Source organism: Nyctereutes procyonoides, unplaced genomic scaffold, assembly GCF_905146905.1.
Source record: "Nyctereutes procyonoides isolate TBG_1078 unplaced genomic scaffold, NYPRO_anot_genome, whole genome shotgun sequence".
In the NCBI taxonomy this organism is placed as follows: domain Eukaryota; kingdom Metazoa; phylum Chordata; class Mammalia; order Carnivora; family Canidae; genus Nyctereutes; species Nyctereutes procyonoides.
Genome location: NW_026575020.1, coordinates 36081624 through 36097251, shown reverse-complemented (window position 1 = coordinate 36097251; position 15628 = coordinate 36081624). Strand labels below are relative to the sequence as shown.

Below are 15628 nucleotides of genomic sequence, written 5' to 3'. Positions count from 1 at the left end.
TACAGTTTTTAAAAATATGGCAAAACTTGCCAGACAACACATGGCTCATTCAGGAATGGAAAGCAGAGAAGGGTCTTCCTTTGCAAAGCTGAATGACTGGCAGGTAAGTGACAAGCTGGAAAGATTTTTCTTTTTTCTTTTCTTTTTTAAGATTTTATTGATTTTATTTATTATTCATTATTTATTAATGAGAGACACAGGCAGAGGGAGAAGCAGGCTCCATGCAGGGAGCCTGACATGGGACTTGATCCCAGGTCGCCAGGATCAGGCCCTGGGCTGAAGGTGGCGCTAAACCACTGAGCCACCAGGACTGCCCAGAAAGACTTTTCTTTCAAGGAAACTGCTTCTAACAAATGTTCACAATGTTGCTAAGATCATTCCCATAGTTCACAATGTTACTGAGATTGGAACGTTGGAAAGGGGATTTAAGACTTATCTGTGACTTGCCTGAGTGTTCTCTTATACACTTGTCCTTTTATCTAAACACTTCCTTGCCCCTTGCTCGCGATGGTCATCCCATGACAGGTCTGCCACTGCTCCAGCCTTGGTCCCCGGTTATGCCATCTTAGGGACTACATGCCAAGGACCCAGGCTTGTGCTTTTTTGCAGTAAAGACAAAACATTAGACGATATGGTGACAGGAACTTAAAAAAACACACACAAAGCCAGCAATGTAGAGCCTGAAAAGTTTCTCATAATGTTAAAAACCATTTTAAATAAAGTTACCACATTTTCAATAAAACTTAGACGTCCTTCCTTGAAACAGAAACACTTGAGATTAAAACATGATTTTTAAAAAATCATGAGCCCTGGGCTGAGTGGATTGGGAGCTGCTTCCTCCTCTGAACACTCTTTCGAAGTCCACGATCTGTAGGGTAGGACACTGGCAAGGCTCTGCTGGATGAACACTGCCTGGGGCAATGCCTGTCCTGTCCCACAGGAAGCATTCACTTTAGTCCTCTTCCAGTGTATGGAGCTGGGGGAGATATGGGAAAAGAGCAGTGTTCCAACTTGAAGCAACTCCAGTGCCGTGTCAGTCATCGTAGTAGTAATCTAACTTGGTGAACACGGTTTTGCAGCCTTTGTCAGAGAAAACTCTCTCCTCTTTGGGGAAAAATGTCATCTCGTCGGCCACTTTGGTGACAATGTCCTCATCAATATCAAAGCCTCGGGACTGCATTTCAACTCTGATGCACATTTTTAGGTGTTTATATTCCAGGGGGAGGAAGGGAACAAAATAATCAATGAGATTTCGGTCAATTAGGCTGCTATGCCAGAAGCCACCTGGGAAAAAGAAAAAGGGGCTGTTCATCCATTGTCCACCTGCCCACCCATCCATCCCTCACACATCCACTAGGCGCCAGACCCGGAGGTGGGGCCCACGATCCAATGAGGCAGAAGTAACCTGGGACCTGTCCATGGGCACAATCAAGCTGTGATGCCTTCATGAGAGTAAAGCACAGGTGACGTGGCACCTTCCTTATGCCTCGGGCTCAGGGGAGGCTTCTTGGATGGACCTACAGATCTGAAGCGGGAGAGAGACAAACGAACCCAGGCTGCTGGGAACAAGCAGAGGCGGAGGGCAGTATGGAGGGGACCAGGTCTCCAGGCTGGCAGGGTTTCAGAGAAAGATCAAGGAGAAGGGAGTCCCCAGGGAGGGACTAGCCACTCCTTTACTTGGGGAACCCGGACTCAATGGACTTTTGGCAGCTGGATCAGCAACAGGGCAGAAACCGGCACCGCTGCCCGCACGTGCAAAACACAGCACATCCAAACCACATGGGGCATTGAGAGACCGAGAACTAGAACCCTCAGCACCATACTGTGTGAACACAGCACTCTGGTGCGGCCACAGGGTACAGACTTTGCTGCGTGTTTTCACTAGGGATGAGTGCTGGCTCTGTGCATCCACCCACTGACCCAGTCACATCCCCTCCTGGATTCCCGGGGGAACCCAGCACACGCTCCCTCCTGACAATAGCACACCTGCTGCTGGATCACACCCAGCACTTCCACACTTGGAACAGTTTCTGTTCTGCTTTGCCGCTTAACTCTGGTCTCACTCTGACACCAATTCTGACATGTGGAGGTTTTTTTTTTTTTTCCACACCTTCAAGCAATTCTCCAATACCAGCTGGGTGTGCTACAATTCAGTTCAGTAAAAGCCCATCACCCAGATGGAAGGACGGCAGCAAGATGGAAGAGATGCAGAGGGCAGGGAATGCAGAAAGGATGTGAAGCTTCTATGCCCCCTCCCTGGGGACCACTCTCCCCCACCCTCCATGCGTTCAATCTGGAAGCTCTCTGAACCTCCATTCTTTTGGATATTTATGGAAGCTTCGCTACATAGGCATGTCTGATCAAATCACTCATTGCCACTGGCGACTGATTCCACCTCCAGCCCCTGGCCTCTCCCCAGGGGTCACGGGATGGCGCTGAAAGTTCCACCCCTCCAGGTACAATGCTTGGTTCCCCTGGAAACCAGAGCATGCCCCTTAGATGCTTCCCCAAAGTCCTCTTATTTACACAAACTCAGGTTTGGTTAACAAGTTTGTTATAAATATCAAGACATCTTTATGGCTCTTGTTACTTAGGAAATTCTGAGTGTTTTAGGAGAATTGTACCAGAAATGGTGACAAAGAGCTAATACACATTTCTTCTTATAAATCACAACCAAAACATACTCTTTCCTTTCTTAGCAGTGCTTTGCATGGAACTGGTGCTCAATAAAGATCTCACTGCCTGGATGGGGTGGAGTATGGCCATGGGAAAGAACAAGGGGGACAGCTCATTTCCTGAAGGCCTGCTGTGTCAGGCAAGGCAAGCCCTACACCCTGGGGAGAGAGCACGGAGCCAGGCAGACATGGATGCTGCCCTCAGGGATTCACACCCTGATAAGCCGGTTCACAATTTCAGATAGTGACCGGGGCTGTGAGTACTGAATGGGGCGAGTGGGCAAGGAGGACAGGCTACTTGGCCAGGGTGGGCATCCAAGGCCCAGCTGAGAAGGTGACCTCCATGCAGAGCCTACACGGCCAGAACAGCACCACGGGAAGTGCTCTGGCAGGACAAGGATCTCAGTCTCTTAAGAAATCACCTATGGACGACCGCTCCCCAATCTGTACCCTTAGCTGAGCACCCCTGGGGAACCCCACTGAACAGCCAAACATCTACCCTGCATCTCTACAGGGGTGCCTCGCTCACCGTCCACAACTGTCTCCATCTCCCATCTGGCCCCAGAAACTTGCAATTCCATAGTCTGTCCCCTGAAATGGGGGACACCCTTTCCACTGAGCAAGCCGGATCCCTGATTCGGTGCTCTCTCATTACCACACCTATCCTTCAGGAAATGTGACTGCACCTTCTAAATGTTTCTCCTTTCAAAACGCATCCTCATCACACCATGTCGCCCGATCCCACTGCTGGCACAAGGGGCCAGGCCACCAGCATCTCTCCTCTACACTGTCAGACAGCTCCTGCCTGTGTCCCTGCCTCTGCTGCCTTCAGTCTGTTCACTTAAAACCAAGCCTGGTCATGTCACTGTTTGCTCAAAACACTCTAGGGGCTCCCTCCTCCATTGGGAGTCAAACTCAAAGCCTCTCAATGGCTCTCTGGGCCTTCCATGACCAGTACTGACAGTGCAAGTCTCACCTCTTATCTGACCCCCTCTTCTCCTTTGTTCCTCCTGGACCCCCACAGGAATCCGGGCATACCTACACCTCAGGGCCCTGCATGTGCTGTTCCCTCTGATGGAATGCTGTTCCCTGTGGTATCCACATGGCTCATCCACCCTCATCCTTGGATCAGCTCAAAAGTCACCCTCACAGTGAGCCATTCCTGACCACTCTATTTAAAACTGTAGCCCATCCTCAGTCCAGCACCCTCAAGCCCTCTTTATTGACTTATTTTTTACCTATTGGGGGTGGAGAGGAAAACATATCTCTATCTCTACATAGATACACATATCCCATCATCCGACCCACTTCCTTCCTTATTTATTACCATTAGGATATAAACTTGAGGATAAGGATTTGCTTTTGTTCACTGCGATGTCCCCAGCTAGACTAGTACCTGTTACCTAGTAGGTGCTCAATAAACATCTGTAGAATGAATGAATGAATGAGTTCAGCCATCTGCCTGAGGCCACAATCAGAAATGGCCAGGTCGGTCAATTCTGAAGCTTATTCTCTGGAACCCTTTGTAACCTCCCAGCACATGGGTTCTAGGCAACTGGCCTCATCTTGCTGCAGCATTTAGGCTAAGGTTTCTAGTGCATGTATTCATACTGCTTGCATGCCAGGAAACCATCCAACAGGTTACAAAATATCCTGGCTTTCATAGTAAATACTCCAGCTACACAAACAGATACAAAACACTCCATACTGGGCAGCCTGGGTGGCTCAGCGGTTTAGCGCTGTCTTCGGCCCAGGGCCTGATCCTGGGGACCCGGGTTCGAGTCCCACATCGGGCTCCCTGCATGGAGCCTGCTTCTCCCTCTGCCTGTGTCTCTCTCTGCCATTCTCTCTCTCTGTCTCTCTCATGAATAAATAAATAAAATATACAAAAAAAAAAACCCCACCCCATACTGTTCACGTATTTCTGCAATAACACAAATTCCTTATTTCAAAGGAGAATTTTTGTTTTCTAAGCTCATGAAGTAAACTAAACAAAGCAGACTTTAATGGTAACAACCCGCATGGCTCCCAGGTAACCTGGTGAATCATTCTGCATTGTGGAGTCTTCCTCCCTCTAAGGGTTCAAGGTCAAAGGTGTGGGAGTTCACTGGGAAAACCAGGAGTTTGGCAGTGAAAAGCTCAGGCTCTGGGATCAAAGTCACCAAACAGGCTGGGTGGCCTAGGGCAAGTGGCTCCCTCTGGGCCTCAGTTTCCTTGGGGACAGTGACAGTTTCTACCCCACAAAGTTATTGTGGAGATCAGAGGATATCTTCAGGTAGAACGTTCTACATGGTGTCCAGTAGACACCCACTGCTTGGCTGTTATTCTTGTGCACAGAACCTCAGTTCCTGGGCAACACAGAAAAGAAAGGGACCTGAGAGGTCCTCTCTTTTGGAGGCACAACTACAGCAGCCCTTCTTTGCTCAGCTGCCTGCTTTTCTTCCACAAAGAAATAGGATATAGCTAAAGAAAACAAGGAACTAGTTTTTAAGACCTTGGTAATCAAGAATGTCCCTCTTTCTTTAGAACAGCACTTTCCAAACTTTAGGGTATATAAAAGCCACTTGGAGCTTAACACAAATTCTTCCAAGAAATTCTGCCTCAGTAGGTCTGAAGAAGGGACTGAGAAGTGGCATTTCTAGCCAGCTCCCGGGCCACGGTGATGCCAATGATCTACAGCTTAGTGACAGAGAGTCATGAATGAGAGAGGTTAGTAAAAGCGGGCACTTACTGTTCTTGTTATTGAAGGCCGACACCGACAAGGCCGGCTCCATGTCTTTGAGCCGGATCTCTTCCCTCTGCTTTCCACTCCTCCAGAAATCCAAAGCCACGTCTGTGATCCTTTCTGCTCCAGCATTGCTGCAACAGAATGCCAGTGAGTGAGGACTGGGCTTCGTTCCGAAGCCCACGGAGTTGGGCTCAGGGTTCTTCAATCATGTCCCGGCCCGGACCTTACCTGAGAAATATGAAGATGGCTTTCTGGTAGGAAACCCCATCCACATGATCATAATAGTCTAGGAAAGGTTTGATGGCATCTATGAGGCCGGCATGCATCTTGTCCATCTCATCGAATATGAAGATGGATCTGGCACAGGCGCTCACGTTGCTACGTATCCATAATTGTAACTGGTCCTTGAGTGACAAAGGGGAAAAGCCAACACAAAGTTCTCAGTACAATGGAAACAACTGGTATAAGCGTCAACGCTACAACTGTTTCCACAATGGCCATGTTTACGGAAGGCTCACTGTGTGCTCAGCACTGTACTAAGAACTTTACACACACAAGCTCCTTGGTTCCTCACAACTCCATGCTGCGCATGTTATCATACCCATTTTATAGATAAGGAGACTGAGGTACAGAGCTTCATCATCTTGCCCAAGATTACAAAATTAGTACGTGGTAGAGCTGGGATCTGAACCCTGCCCTGCCTGACTCCAAAGCCCCACGTTGATTAGAATTCCTGTGCTGTGCAGATATCATAGTGATGCCGTGTCACTGAATTGCTGGTCCTTCTCATTAAAATGGCGATGTTGATACATATCCTTTGTGCACACCAGGCTTCTTCAGTCCCAAGATGACACAACTGGCAGGTGGGAGAGTTAGGACTCACAACCAGGTGTGTCTGCCACCAAAGTCTATTAATCAGTGAGTTAAATCGTAAAAGCAGTTTGTAACACTTCAGCTAAACAACCTTAGGCCTTTCTAGAAATGTGTCCTCTTTTACACACTGAGTGAAATGTGATGTTCCTTAGGTTGGACGTAATGACATCCACCTCTAACCCCACTTACTGAACTGAGAATCATACCGGGCTGTTTTCAGCAACCACCGCAGAGCCTGGATGGTATAACCGCCCCATACATGTCAAACCCTCCTAACTTCCACACCTTTCAAAGGGGAACCCACACGTGTAGACGTCTTCAGGGCTCACTCATTCTTTTTTTTTTTTTTTTTTTTTAAGATTTGTTTATTTATTCAGAGAGAGCGAGAGAGAGGCAGAGACACAGGCAGAGGGAGAAGCAGGCTCCATGCAGGAAGTCCAACGTGGGACTCCATTCTGGGTCTCCAGGACCACACCCGGAGCTGCAGGCGGCGCTAAACCACTGTGCCACCGGGGCTGCCCAGGGCTCACTCATTCTAACTCGCAATCCCCAAATCCTACCCCACAACAAAGAAACCCTCAACCCTGCATCATCCAGGAAGGATTCCAAAATTCTGCTCTTGCCTTATACAGGGTGATGTTGGAGGCATGTGGAAAGTGCAGCGTGGCCACAAACAGGTGGACATAGTCACTGTTCAGACCTCCCTCGTAAATATTCTCCGCGATGATCTTGCTGACAAAATTTTTGCCCGTGCCCGTCCACCCGTGCAGAGAAAGGGTGAGAGGTTTCTTCGGCTTCGGGTTGCTTATGAAGCCAGACACAGCATTTAAGATGACTTTCTTTGCGAGATGCTGTCCAAAGAGCTTGCTGTCCAGATCCTTCTGCAGCGCTGGGAAAACCAAAGCTAGTCAGCGAGGGGGTGTCTGTGTGTCTGGCGCGAGCTAGCCGAGGGCGTACAGGCGCGTGGGGCAGCCGGCAAGGCCGGCGAAGCTGCTGGAGCACCCGGCGAGCCGCGGGGGGCGGGGGGGCTGGAGGCCGCGCCCCGCCCCGCCCCGCCCCGCCTCGCAGGAGAGGGCTGGCTGCGGCCGCCGCCCGCGCCGCCGGGACACTTCCCACCACCCCTCCCGCCCCAGCTGGGAAGAAGCGAAACTCGCGGCGGAGGAGGCGGCCCGGCCCGCAGCCCGCCTGCTCGGGTCTCCGACCAACGCTGGCCCGTCCCCAGTCGTGGCCGGGAGCCGCTCCGGCTGCGGCCCCCGATCGCCTGGCCCGGCCCGGCCCGGCCCCTGCCCCTGCCCCTGCCCCGCCGGCCGCCCGCCCGTCCTACCCTCCCGGCTGAGGCTCCGCTTCTGGCCGCAGCACTCCGTGAAGAGGCAGTAGAGGCGCGGGTAGATGTAGCCGGTGAGGACGCCGGCCAGGGCCAGTCCCAGGCTGATGGGCTCCACCGCCCGCACCGCCAACGGCGCCAGCAGCAGCAGGCCCAGCACGGCCCGGCCCAGCTTCATGCCCGGACCCGCGCCGCCCCGCGCGTTCTGGCGCTGCCGCGGACGGGCGCTACCGCCAGACCGCGCTTCCGGTTCCTCCCCGACGCGGCCGCCATCTTTGTGCGGGGCGGGCCTCCTCGCGTCGCCATCTTTGCGCGGGGTGGGGCGGAGCCCTCTCCCGCTTCCGGGAGGCGAGCACCTGAGCGCCGGAGGCCGCGGGGGTGGGGGCGGCCCTATTTTAAAAGTAAGCCTATTTTCTGGGAACAATTTTAGATATATGGAAAAGTTGAGAAGACAGTACAGTGAGGTATGCCCTCCCACGTAATTTCTCTTATTAACATACTAGCATGTTATATTCATTTAAAATAACCTACATTGATACAACTAAAATTTGTTCATTTTTCCTTAAGTTTTTACCTGATGTCCTGTATCTGAGCTAGGATCCCATCCACGATACCACATTATATTTCGTTCTCATGTCTCCTTAGGCTCCTCCTTGGCTGAGACTTTCTCAAACTCTCCTTGGTTTTGATGACCTTGACAGTTTTGGGGGAGTGCTGGTCAAATTTTTTGTAGGATACCCCGCTGTTGGGATGGGATGTTTTTCTCATTATTAGACTGAGGATAGCAGCGTTGGGGAGGAACATTCTAGATGTGGGTACGGTGCTGTTTTCATGACATGATATGAATGATACAGCAACATGATTTATGACTATTACTGACCTTCACCACCTCGATGAGGTCGTGTTCCTCAGATTTCTCCAGAAAAATTACTTACACTCATTCACTCAGTCAGGGTTTTGAAGACTCCCCATGTGTCGGGTTATGGACTAGACTTTGGGGATTTAAGAAAATGAGGTAGATGTGATTCCTGCCTTCACTGACCATTCATTCTAATGGAGGAAAAAATACAAAAATAAAATAGTCTCCATTTTACAGATGAGAAAACAAGCTCAGAGGGAAAGAGATCTGTCCAAGGGCAAAATAGGCTGTGAGCAGGGCTCAGCTCAGACTCCAAGCCGAAGTCTCTAACCACAACATCCACTCTAAAAATCAGCCCAAAGGTCAACCAAACTGGCTCTTTTCTCATCTCAACTTGTATAAGTGCTCAGGTAAATGAAAGCACAGGGGGCACTGCCCCCAACAGCCAGCTGATTGGAGCCTGCCGAGGTCTTTTAAACTCAAAGAGAAAATCTCTCAGTAAACAAATTTTGCTTTTGAGCTACCAACCCCCACCTCCAGGCTCACAACACATTACCTAGTGTCAGTATAAGGAGACACAATACAAACAAGAAGGATTCATTTCATATTTAATACTTAAGTCCTAAAAATGATAGAAACTGTTTCTCTTTCTTAGTGAAAACAGGTGACTGTAAAAGTCAATAAATATCAGTGTCCCTTTGATCCCATCCTAGATTTTCCTGCTGTCAGGTGGATCCATCATAAACAGTGAAGGCTGTATCTCTGAACTCCAGGTATTTTAAAGTAGAAGACACGATTGCATATATAATAATTAGCAGCACAACCTAAAGAGTTTATCTCACTCTGAACAGCTGTTTCCTCCAGACTCAGGGCCAATATTAAGAGAAAGTCAACATATTTACAAACAAGATTTAATAATGCTCACAAGAATAGAATTTGCCTCCAAATAAGGAAACTACACATTGTTTCAAAAGGTTATAAATGCAGTGCCTGAAAAATCCAGCATGTAAGCAGCAGGACTAAGAGTCTGTTTTTGGAATGGTCTGCTAGCAAATAGAACAGAAGCAAACTTCTGTTCAAGAAGCATTTCGTCAAGGGAATATGGGAGGGACAACACTATTTACATCCCAGTCTGCAACTTCTCCCTTCTCCCACCCTTAGTACCGTCTGTTCATCTTCTTGAACTTCTCATAGTGATAGTCGTCAGTGGCCTTCTCATTAGCAGGACGCTTGCGGTTAGGAGGGGATCCTGCAAAGGAAGAGGAAAAGCTGTTTGCCGTGTTGGAAGCCACTGATGGGTTTCAGCTCTGCTTAGGCTAGGACCAAGCCTGTCTCATTCCCCACAGGAGCCCCAGTGCCTACCTTGGTAAATAGGAACCTGGTAGGGCCTCAGTAAATACTTGTTATTGAGTGAATGAAAATTAACATAGGGTGGAGTCAAGTGACAGTATGGTGGCATATGCAGATGTCAGCAGCAGACTAAGTGGCCAGACAGTCGGTGTTTCACTGCAGTGAGAGTCTGGCTATGTACAAGGCCTGGTGCTTAACACTTTCAGATACGACTTCTTTTAACCTTCACAGCAATTCGAACAGGGGCATGTTGCCATCACTGTCCAGAGTGACTTCCTCAGGGTCGCTCAGAAAGCAAAAGTAGGTTGAGAGTTGAACCCAAGTCTGGTGACACCAAAGTCCTTGCTTACTATGTGTGAATAACACAAAACTCTGGCAATCAAAGACTATGCAACCAAGATGGTACAGAAAATAATTTCCCAAGTAGGAGGGAAAGGAAAACAATAGCCTGCTCAGCTTTTCCTTAGAATCATCCCCCCTCCTCCCACTGGTGCTGGTTAGCAAGAGGGAAGGGGACACAGCTGGATGTTGCTAGTGGGGGAACAAATCACCCCACTTCTAGAGGAGCATTTGGTGACTTCTTGGCCTGGAGCCTAAGGACATGATATAGGCAAAAACAGTGTTTAAAAGGGAAAGATGAAAAAAAAAAATAAAAGGGAAAGATGAGAAACAACCTAAGTGTCTAGCCAGAGGGAACTACAGTATATCCCTACAGTAGAACATGAGATGGCCACTCAACAGTAAAATATCTATCTACTGTCATAGAGAGACATGCAGGGCACACTACTGAGTAAAAATCTATGAGATCCTATTGTATGTATACAGTATATGTTTCTATACACGTTTTTTTAAAGTCTGGAAGGTTATACATAAAAATGTTAGCAGCGCATATCTTTGGGTGAAACTGTAACTTTTAATTTATTTTTGCTCATTGAAATGTCCTAATTTTTAAATTCTCTATTATATTTGATAGCCTAGTGAATCCTTGGAGCAACCCCAAATGTGTGGTTTTATTACTATCCCCATTTACAGATGAGTAAACCGAGACCTGGAAAGGGGAAGGCACATGGCCATGGTCCAGAGCATTGAGTGGAACCCAGGTGCCCTGGCTCTACCCCAGCCAAAGTCCACCCTGCCTCCACGGGCCCCAATGACTGCTCCAGGCAGCTCTTAGGCCTCTGATACACTCACGCTCAGGCTCTGGCTTCTCGGTGTCACCCACTCTCAAGGGTCGGGCTTTGGGCTCATCTTTGTTTCTCCGTATGGGGGCATTGAGCTCCTCATGATAAACTGGATCAAAAGAGACCAGGGAATGTGTCAGACAAAGTATGGGAACGAGGGGACCTCACACCAATGTGGCAGGGCTACTTCCCCAGAGCTTACATCGGTTGTGCTGCACATAATTCACGGCCATGTTGGTGGGCACGAAAGATGTCTCACTGTCTTTCTTCTTGTTCTGCTGCTCTGCCAGCAGACGGGCCTTGGCATCCTCCGTGGAAATGATATTTTTTATTTTAGCACTGTGGGGAAAAAGGAGCCACATGTGTTATTGCCTTACCTTTGGTCCTCAGACAGAATTAATGGTCAGGCTAGAAGCCCACCAGTGCATAAGGAGATCCACTTTCTTGGAGCACAGTGCTCTACAGTTTACCAAAGCTAGAAGTCCAGAAAAGAGGAGGGAATCTAGATGTCTTCCAACTTCCTACAGCACCCAAAGAGGATTCTGACCATCGTATTTCTTCCATAACAATCCTGTGTTAGAGCAGAGGTTTTGCAAAAAATAAAAAGGAGGATCATGGGGTAGGTAAGCCTTCAACATTGCTCCTGCTAGAATAAAAGAGAGGAATACAAGGGTCTGAATAGAACTGAAGAGCTGTGAACAAAGAATAAAAGCAAACACTTGTATACAAATATCGAATCATTATGTTGTATACCTGAAACCAATATAATGCTACTGTATCTCAAGAAACAAAACAGCACACTTTTGCTTTCAGGAGACTGTCCCTTAAGTCTCATAACACCAACTAATCTTCCAGAGACACTGTGGGCACAAACATCTCAGCCTGCCAGAGAAAATATAGTTGTTATTTGTGAGTTTCCAAGGAGACAGTCCCCTTAACTGGAAAGCAGAGTGCTCTTCAGTGGGCTAGGGGCAGGAGAGAGGCCAGACCAGGGGTCTGAAACGTACTCGATGCCCAGGTCCACCTCGGGGATGCCGCTCAGCATCTGGTTGGAAAGCATCTCTTCGGTCTTCTTTGCTGAGGAAACACGGATGTTTTCTGGAAGTTCGTAGAGACAGTCCTCTGCATTCTTCGGCTTGACTTTCTGTTCTTCATGTTCCACAATCCCTTTCCTCTTTTTCAGCTCTGTCTCAATGTACTTCATCCTGAAATGAGAAAGCCACAGGCTTCAGGGAGAGGCAGGACATTCACAAAACATGTCTTTGAAATTAGTGGTCCCCAACACTGGCCCACAGGGCAGTGATGGTCCATGAAGTTTTCATCAGTTCATGGAAAAATGAGATACAGAAAAATAACTTGAATTTTTTCATCAAATTTTTTTCAACTTAAAGCACTAATCTCTATTATGACATTATGCCCTTCCAATCTATTGATGTTAATAGATGTAAGGCTCATTGAAGACAGAATGGTAATGGTAGATGTAGTCATTTGTTTAAGTCTTGTTAACCAAAAAGTGGGCAAGTACGATGTTTCTTCCTACAATGTTCAGGAAAATAGTACTAGTCAAGGAATCTAAAATCCCAAGAACCACCCTTTTAAAGAATTTTTAGGGGGATGCCTGGGTGGCTCAGCGGTTAAGCATCTGCCTTCGGCTCAGGTCGTGATCCTAGAGTCCTGGGATCGAGTCCCACATCAGGCTCCCTGCATGGAGCCTGCTTCTCCCTCTGCCTGTGTCTCTCTGCCTCTCTCTCTCTTTCTGTCTCTCATGAAGAAATAAATAAAAAATCTTTAAAAAAAAAATGAATTTTTAGGAAAGCCTAAGTGGGGTGACGGGCCAACTTTGCTGCCTTTGGATAATTCTGGATAATGTCATCTGTGACTAAATATCTTGGACTCTATCTGGCTAGAGTCAACCCCTAATCACTCACAGCAAACTGATACCCACATGTCGGCATCCTCATCCCTTCTGTTGGTTTCTGCGGAAAATGACGTCCCCAGGTGGAGGTCTTCCTCTTCACTGATCCTAAAAGGAGAAGCAATGAAGCAGTCTTAAAGTCATAACTCAGTGAGGCCAAATTTGATATTATACAAGCAAAACGTGCTCAAAAAAGTACTTATGGTTGGGGAAAAAAGTGCTTATGGTTGGGAAAAAATATATACATGATATGTAAGTAGAAGAAACAGAAGAAAGCAAAACTGTTGGCCTCTGGAGATTTCTCTGGGGAATGAGTAGATACTTTTATTTCTTACTTTTCTATTTTTATAATTGTGTTTTTATGTTCTTTTTAGGACATAAAAAAAAAACAAACTTCTACATGGATTTGAAACACACTAAACAATGCACCTTTATGAATGGAGAGTATCTGTAGCACACTAAGCTAACTTTTCAAGAGTTTTTGCTTTTGGGGTGCCAGCAGGGCTCAGCTGGTTGAACACTGAACTCTTGATTTCGGCTCAGGTCCAGATCTCAGGGTTGTGGGATCAAGCCCCCCCGCTGGGCTGCATGCTCAGCAGAGTCTTCTGGAGATTCTCTCCCTCCCTCTCCCTCTGCCCCTCCGCCAGCGCATGTGTGTTCACACACACACTCTCTAAAATAAATAAAATCTTAAAAAAAAAAAGTTTCTGCTTTCATCTGTTTTTAAGCTACATACCCTTTACAAAGCACAAAGGAAACTTCAGGATGTCTCACTAAAGCTGCTGTTGCAGGCCCCAGCTCTTTGGAGTCACACAGACCCAGGCAGGGCCTATAGGTTAATGTGTATCTCAGTGATGCCTGCACTTACTTATCTTTGCCTCTTTCCTTCAGTTTCTTCATGTCCACCATACCACCTGTCTTCATCTGAAAGGGATCATCCTGCAGAAAGCAAACACAATTAAAAGGAAGCATCTATATAATTGGCAGTAGCCTTCTTTTTTAAAAAACACAACCACCCACTGGAGAACAGCCACAGCTTCCCATTACCCAGGGAGGACCCCACAACTTACCACTAGGGTGGTCTCTTCTTGTACCTTCTCTCCTACCAGCAGGGCCACAGCACTGAGCAAAAACAAAAAAGGAAAAGTGAGAGAGAGTGAGAGTGAGAGAGAAATGGCACAACCGAGATATGAGAAAAAACACTTAGGAAGTTTGTGCGTTTGCAACATTAGAGCAAAGGCAAGATCTGAGGAGTGGGCCTCAAAGCCAGATAGGAAACCCTACAAGCATGAAACGGAGTTCAGGGAGCACTGGGTTGGGGGCGGGTAGGGTGAAGTGGTACACTCTCTTACAAGGCCATTTGACATCATCTTGGCATGGAAACCTCATTTCTAAGATTAGCCTTTGGGCAAAATGAAGCTGAAGGCAGATGTAGAAAAATACCTATTGCACCCTTATTTGGTGATCATTTACGTTTTGGCCCCTACTAAGTAGGATATTAACTGACAAATTATGGCACATGCACGTGGCAGAATACTATGCTGCCCCTAAAAAGTTTTTTTGGAAAAATAACCCACATGCCTGAAATGTGAAAATGAGTTGCAAACAGCATAGAAGGAAAGCACTCACAATCTCTACAAAAGAGACAAAACAGATTGGCCAGAACATTGAATGCTAACACTGGTTACCTGTGGATGGGAGAAGTATGGGTGCCGATTATTTTTCTGATTACACTTTTCTAAATTTTCCAAACTTCTAACAGTAAATGTGCATTTCACAGTCGGGTCCAAGAAAAACATGAGTTAATATATCGGGTGCAATAAAACCACGAGTTAATAACCCGTTTCTGCACCTCTGGAGCAAACCTCAAGTCCACACAGCTGAGACCATCTCCTGATTAAACATCTTTAAACAACGCTGCACTCCTTTCAGGGCAGTGGACGCCCTACAGTGTGTCAAGAGAAGGAGCTCTGAGGTCATCGTGACGGCGACCCAGGCGGGGGCGTATCCCTGCCACCACCGCCGCCTGCCGCCGCCGCCGCCGCCTCCTCCTCCTCCTTCTCCTCCTCCTCCGGGTCCCCTCGTGGTACCCACCTCACCCCGTTGGGCCTCTTCCTCAAGTTTTGCACCTCGCGAGTCTCTTCCAGTTTTAATCTGAAAAAAGGCAACGCACAGACTTAGAGACCCTCCGCGGAGCCCAGACTTAAAAGGCAGCTTCGACGGGTGCCCGGCCCAGATGCTGAACGGCCGGCACAAGGGTCCAGGAGACGACCCCGCGCTTAGAACCACTGGGTGTCAGACCTGCTGTGCATCCTGGGGACGCCTCTCCCAACTGTGCGGCCTTGCGGCGGGGGCCTCAAACCTAGGAGCCTCAGTTTTTTTGTCTGCAGAAAGGGACAACAATCTCGGCTCACAAAGAGGCGCCTCGCGGGTGAGGAGTCCCACAGTCGGTTCCCTCTCTTCTTGCCCCTTGAAAGCCCCATCCCAAACGCACCGAACCTCCTCTGAGTCCTGCTCATCTTCCTCCGACTCCGAGTCGGCCCGGCGCCGGCGGAAACTCTTGCCGGTGACCGGCATGGTAGCGCCGGCCCCGCGGTCCCGCCGCCGCGCCCCAGTTCCCCGGCCGGGGCTGCTTCCGGCGCGTAGCAGTGCGGTCAGAGCGCAGAGAGCCTGGCGCCGGCCCCGCCTGGCCCCGCCCCACGCTCGTCTGGCCCCGCCCCCGG

The 15628-nt window shown here is 48.5% G+C and overlaps 2 protein-coding genes across 2 annotated transcripts; both read right to left on the bottom strand.

Annotated features, from left to right (window-relative positions):
• Window positions 1-674: 674 nt before the first annotated feature.
• Window positions 675-9222, bottom strand: TOR1A (torsin family 1 member A). Its single transcript, XM_055328290.1, has 5 exons — window positions 7601-9222; window positions 6900-7165; window positions 5632-5807; window positions 5407-5534; window positions 675-1284 (listed from the first exon to the last, which is right to left on the bottom strand). The coding sequence occupies exons 1-5, from the start codon at window positions 7776-7778 to the stop codon at window positions 1034-1036; spliced, it is 999 nt and encodes a 332-aa protein (XP_055184265.1). The 5' UTR covers window positions 7779-9222; the 3' UTR covers window positions 675-1033.
• Window positions 9223-9354: 132 nt separating this feature from the next.
• Window positions 9355-15569, bottom strand: CUNH9orf78 (chromosome unknown C9orf78 homolog). The gene is made up of 9 exons (XM_055328302.1): window positions 15400-15569; window positions 15000-15059; window positions 13976-14027; window positions 13774-13844; window positions 12936-13013; window positions 11998-12195; window positions 11193-11329; window positions 11001-11099; window positions 9355-9708 (listed from the first exon to the last, which is right to left on the bottom strand). The coding sequence occupies exons 1-9, from the start codon at window positions 15480-15482 to the stop codon at window positions 9617-9619; spliced, it is 870 nt and encodes a 289-aa protein (XP_055184277.1). The 5' UTR covers window positions 15483-15569; the 3' UTR covers window positions 9355-9616.
• Window positions 15570-15628: the final 59 nt, after the last annotated feature.

Bases quoted from the DNA above. Each gene is read 5' to 3' on its own strand.
- TOR1A (XM_055328290.1), bottom strand. From the start codon at position 7,778: ATGAAGCTGGGCCGGGCCGTGCTGGGCCTGCTGCTGCTGGCGCCGTTG. The intron at 7,166-7,600 runs GTAGGACGGGCG...TGGTTTTCCCAG, and splicing joins GCGGAGCCTCAGCCGGGAGG to CGCTGCAGAAGGATCTGGAC. The intron at 5,808-6,899 runs GCAAGAGCAGAA...TTGTCACTCAAG, and splicing joins CCAACATCACCCTGTATAAG to GACCAGTTACAATTATGGAT.
- CUNH9orf78 (XM_055328302.1), bottom strand. From the start codon at position 15,482: ATGCCGGTCACCGGCAAGAGTTTCCGCCGGCGCCGGGCCGACTCGGAG. The intron at 14,028-14,999 runs GTGGGTACCACG...GTTTTTGCTCAG, and splicing joins AAGAGGCCCAACGGGGTGAG to TGCTGTGGCCCTGCTGGTAG. The intron at 12,196-12,935 runs GTGGGTATCAGT...TTCTCATTTCAG, and splicing joins AGGGATGAGGATGCCGACAT to GATGAAGTACATTGAGACAG.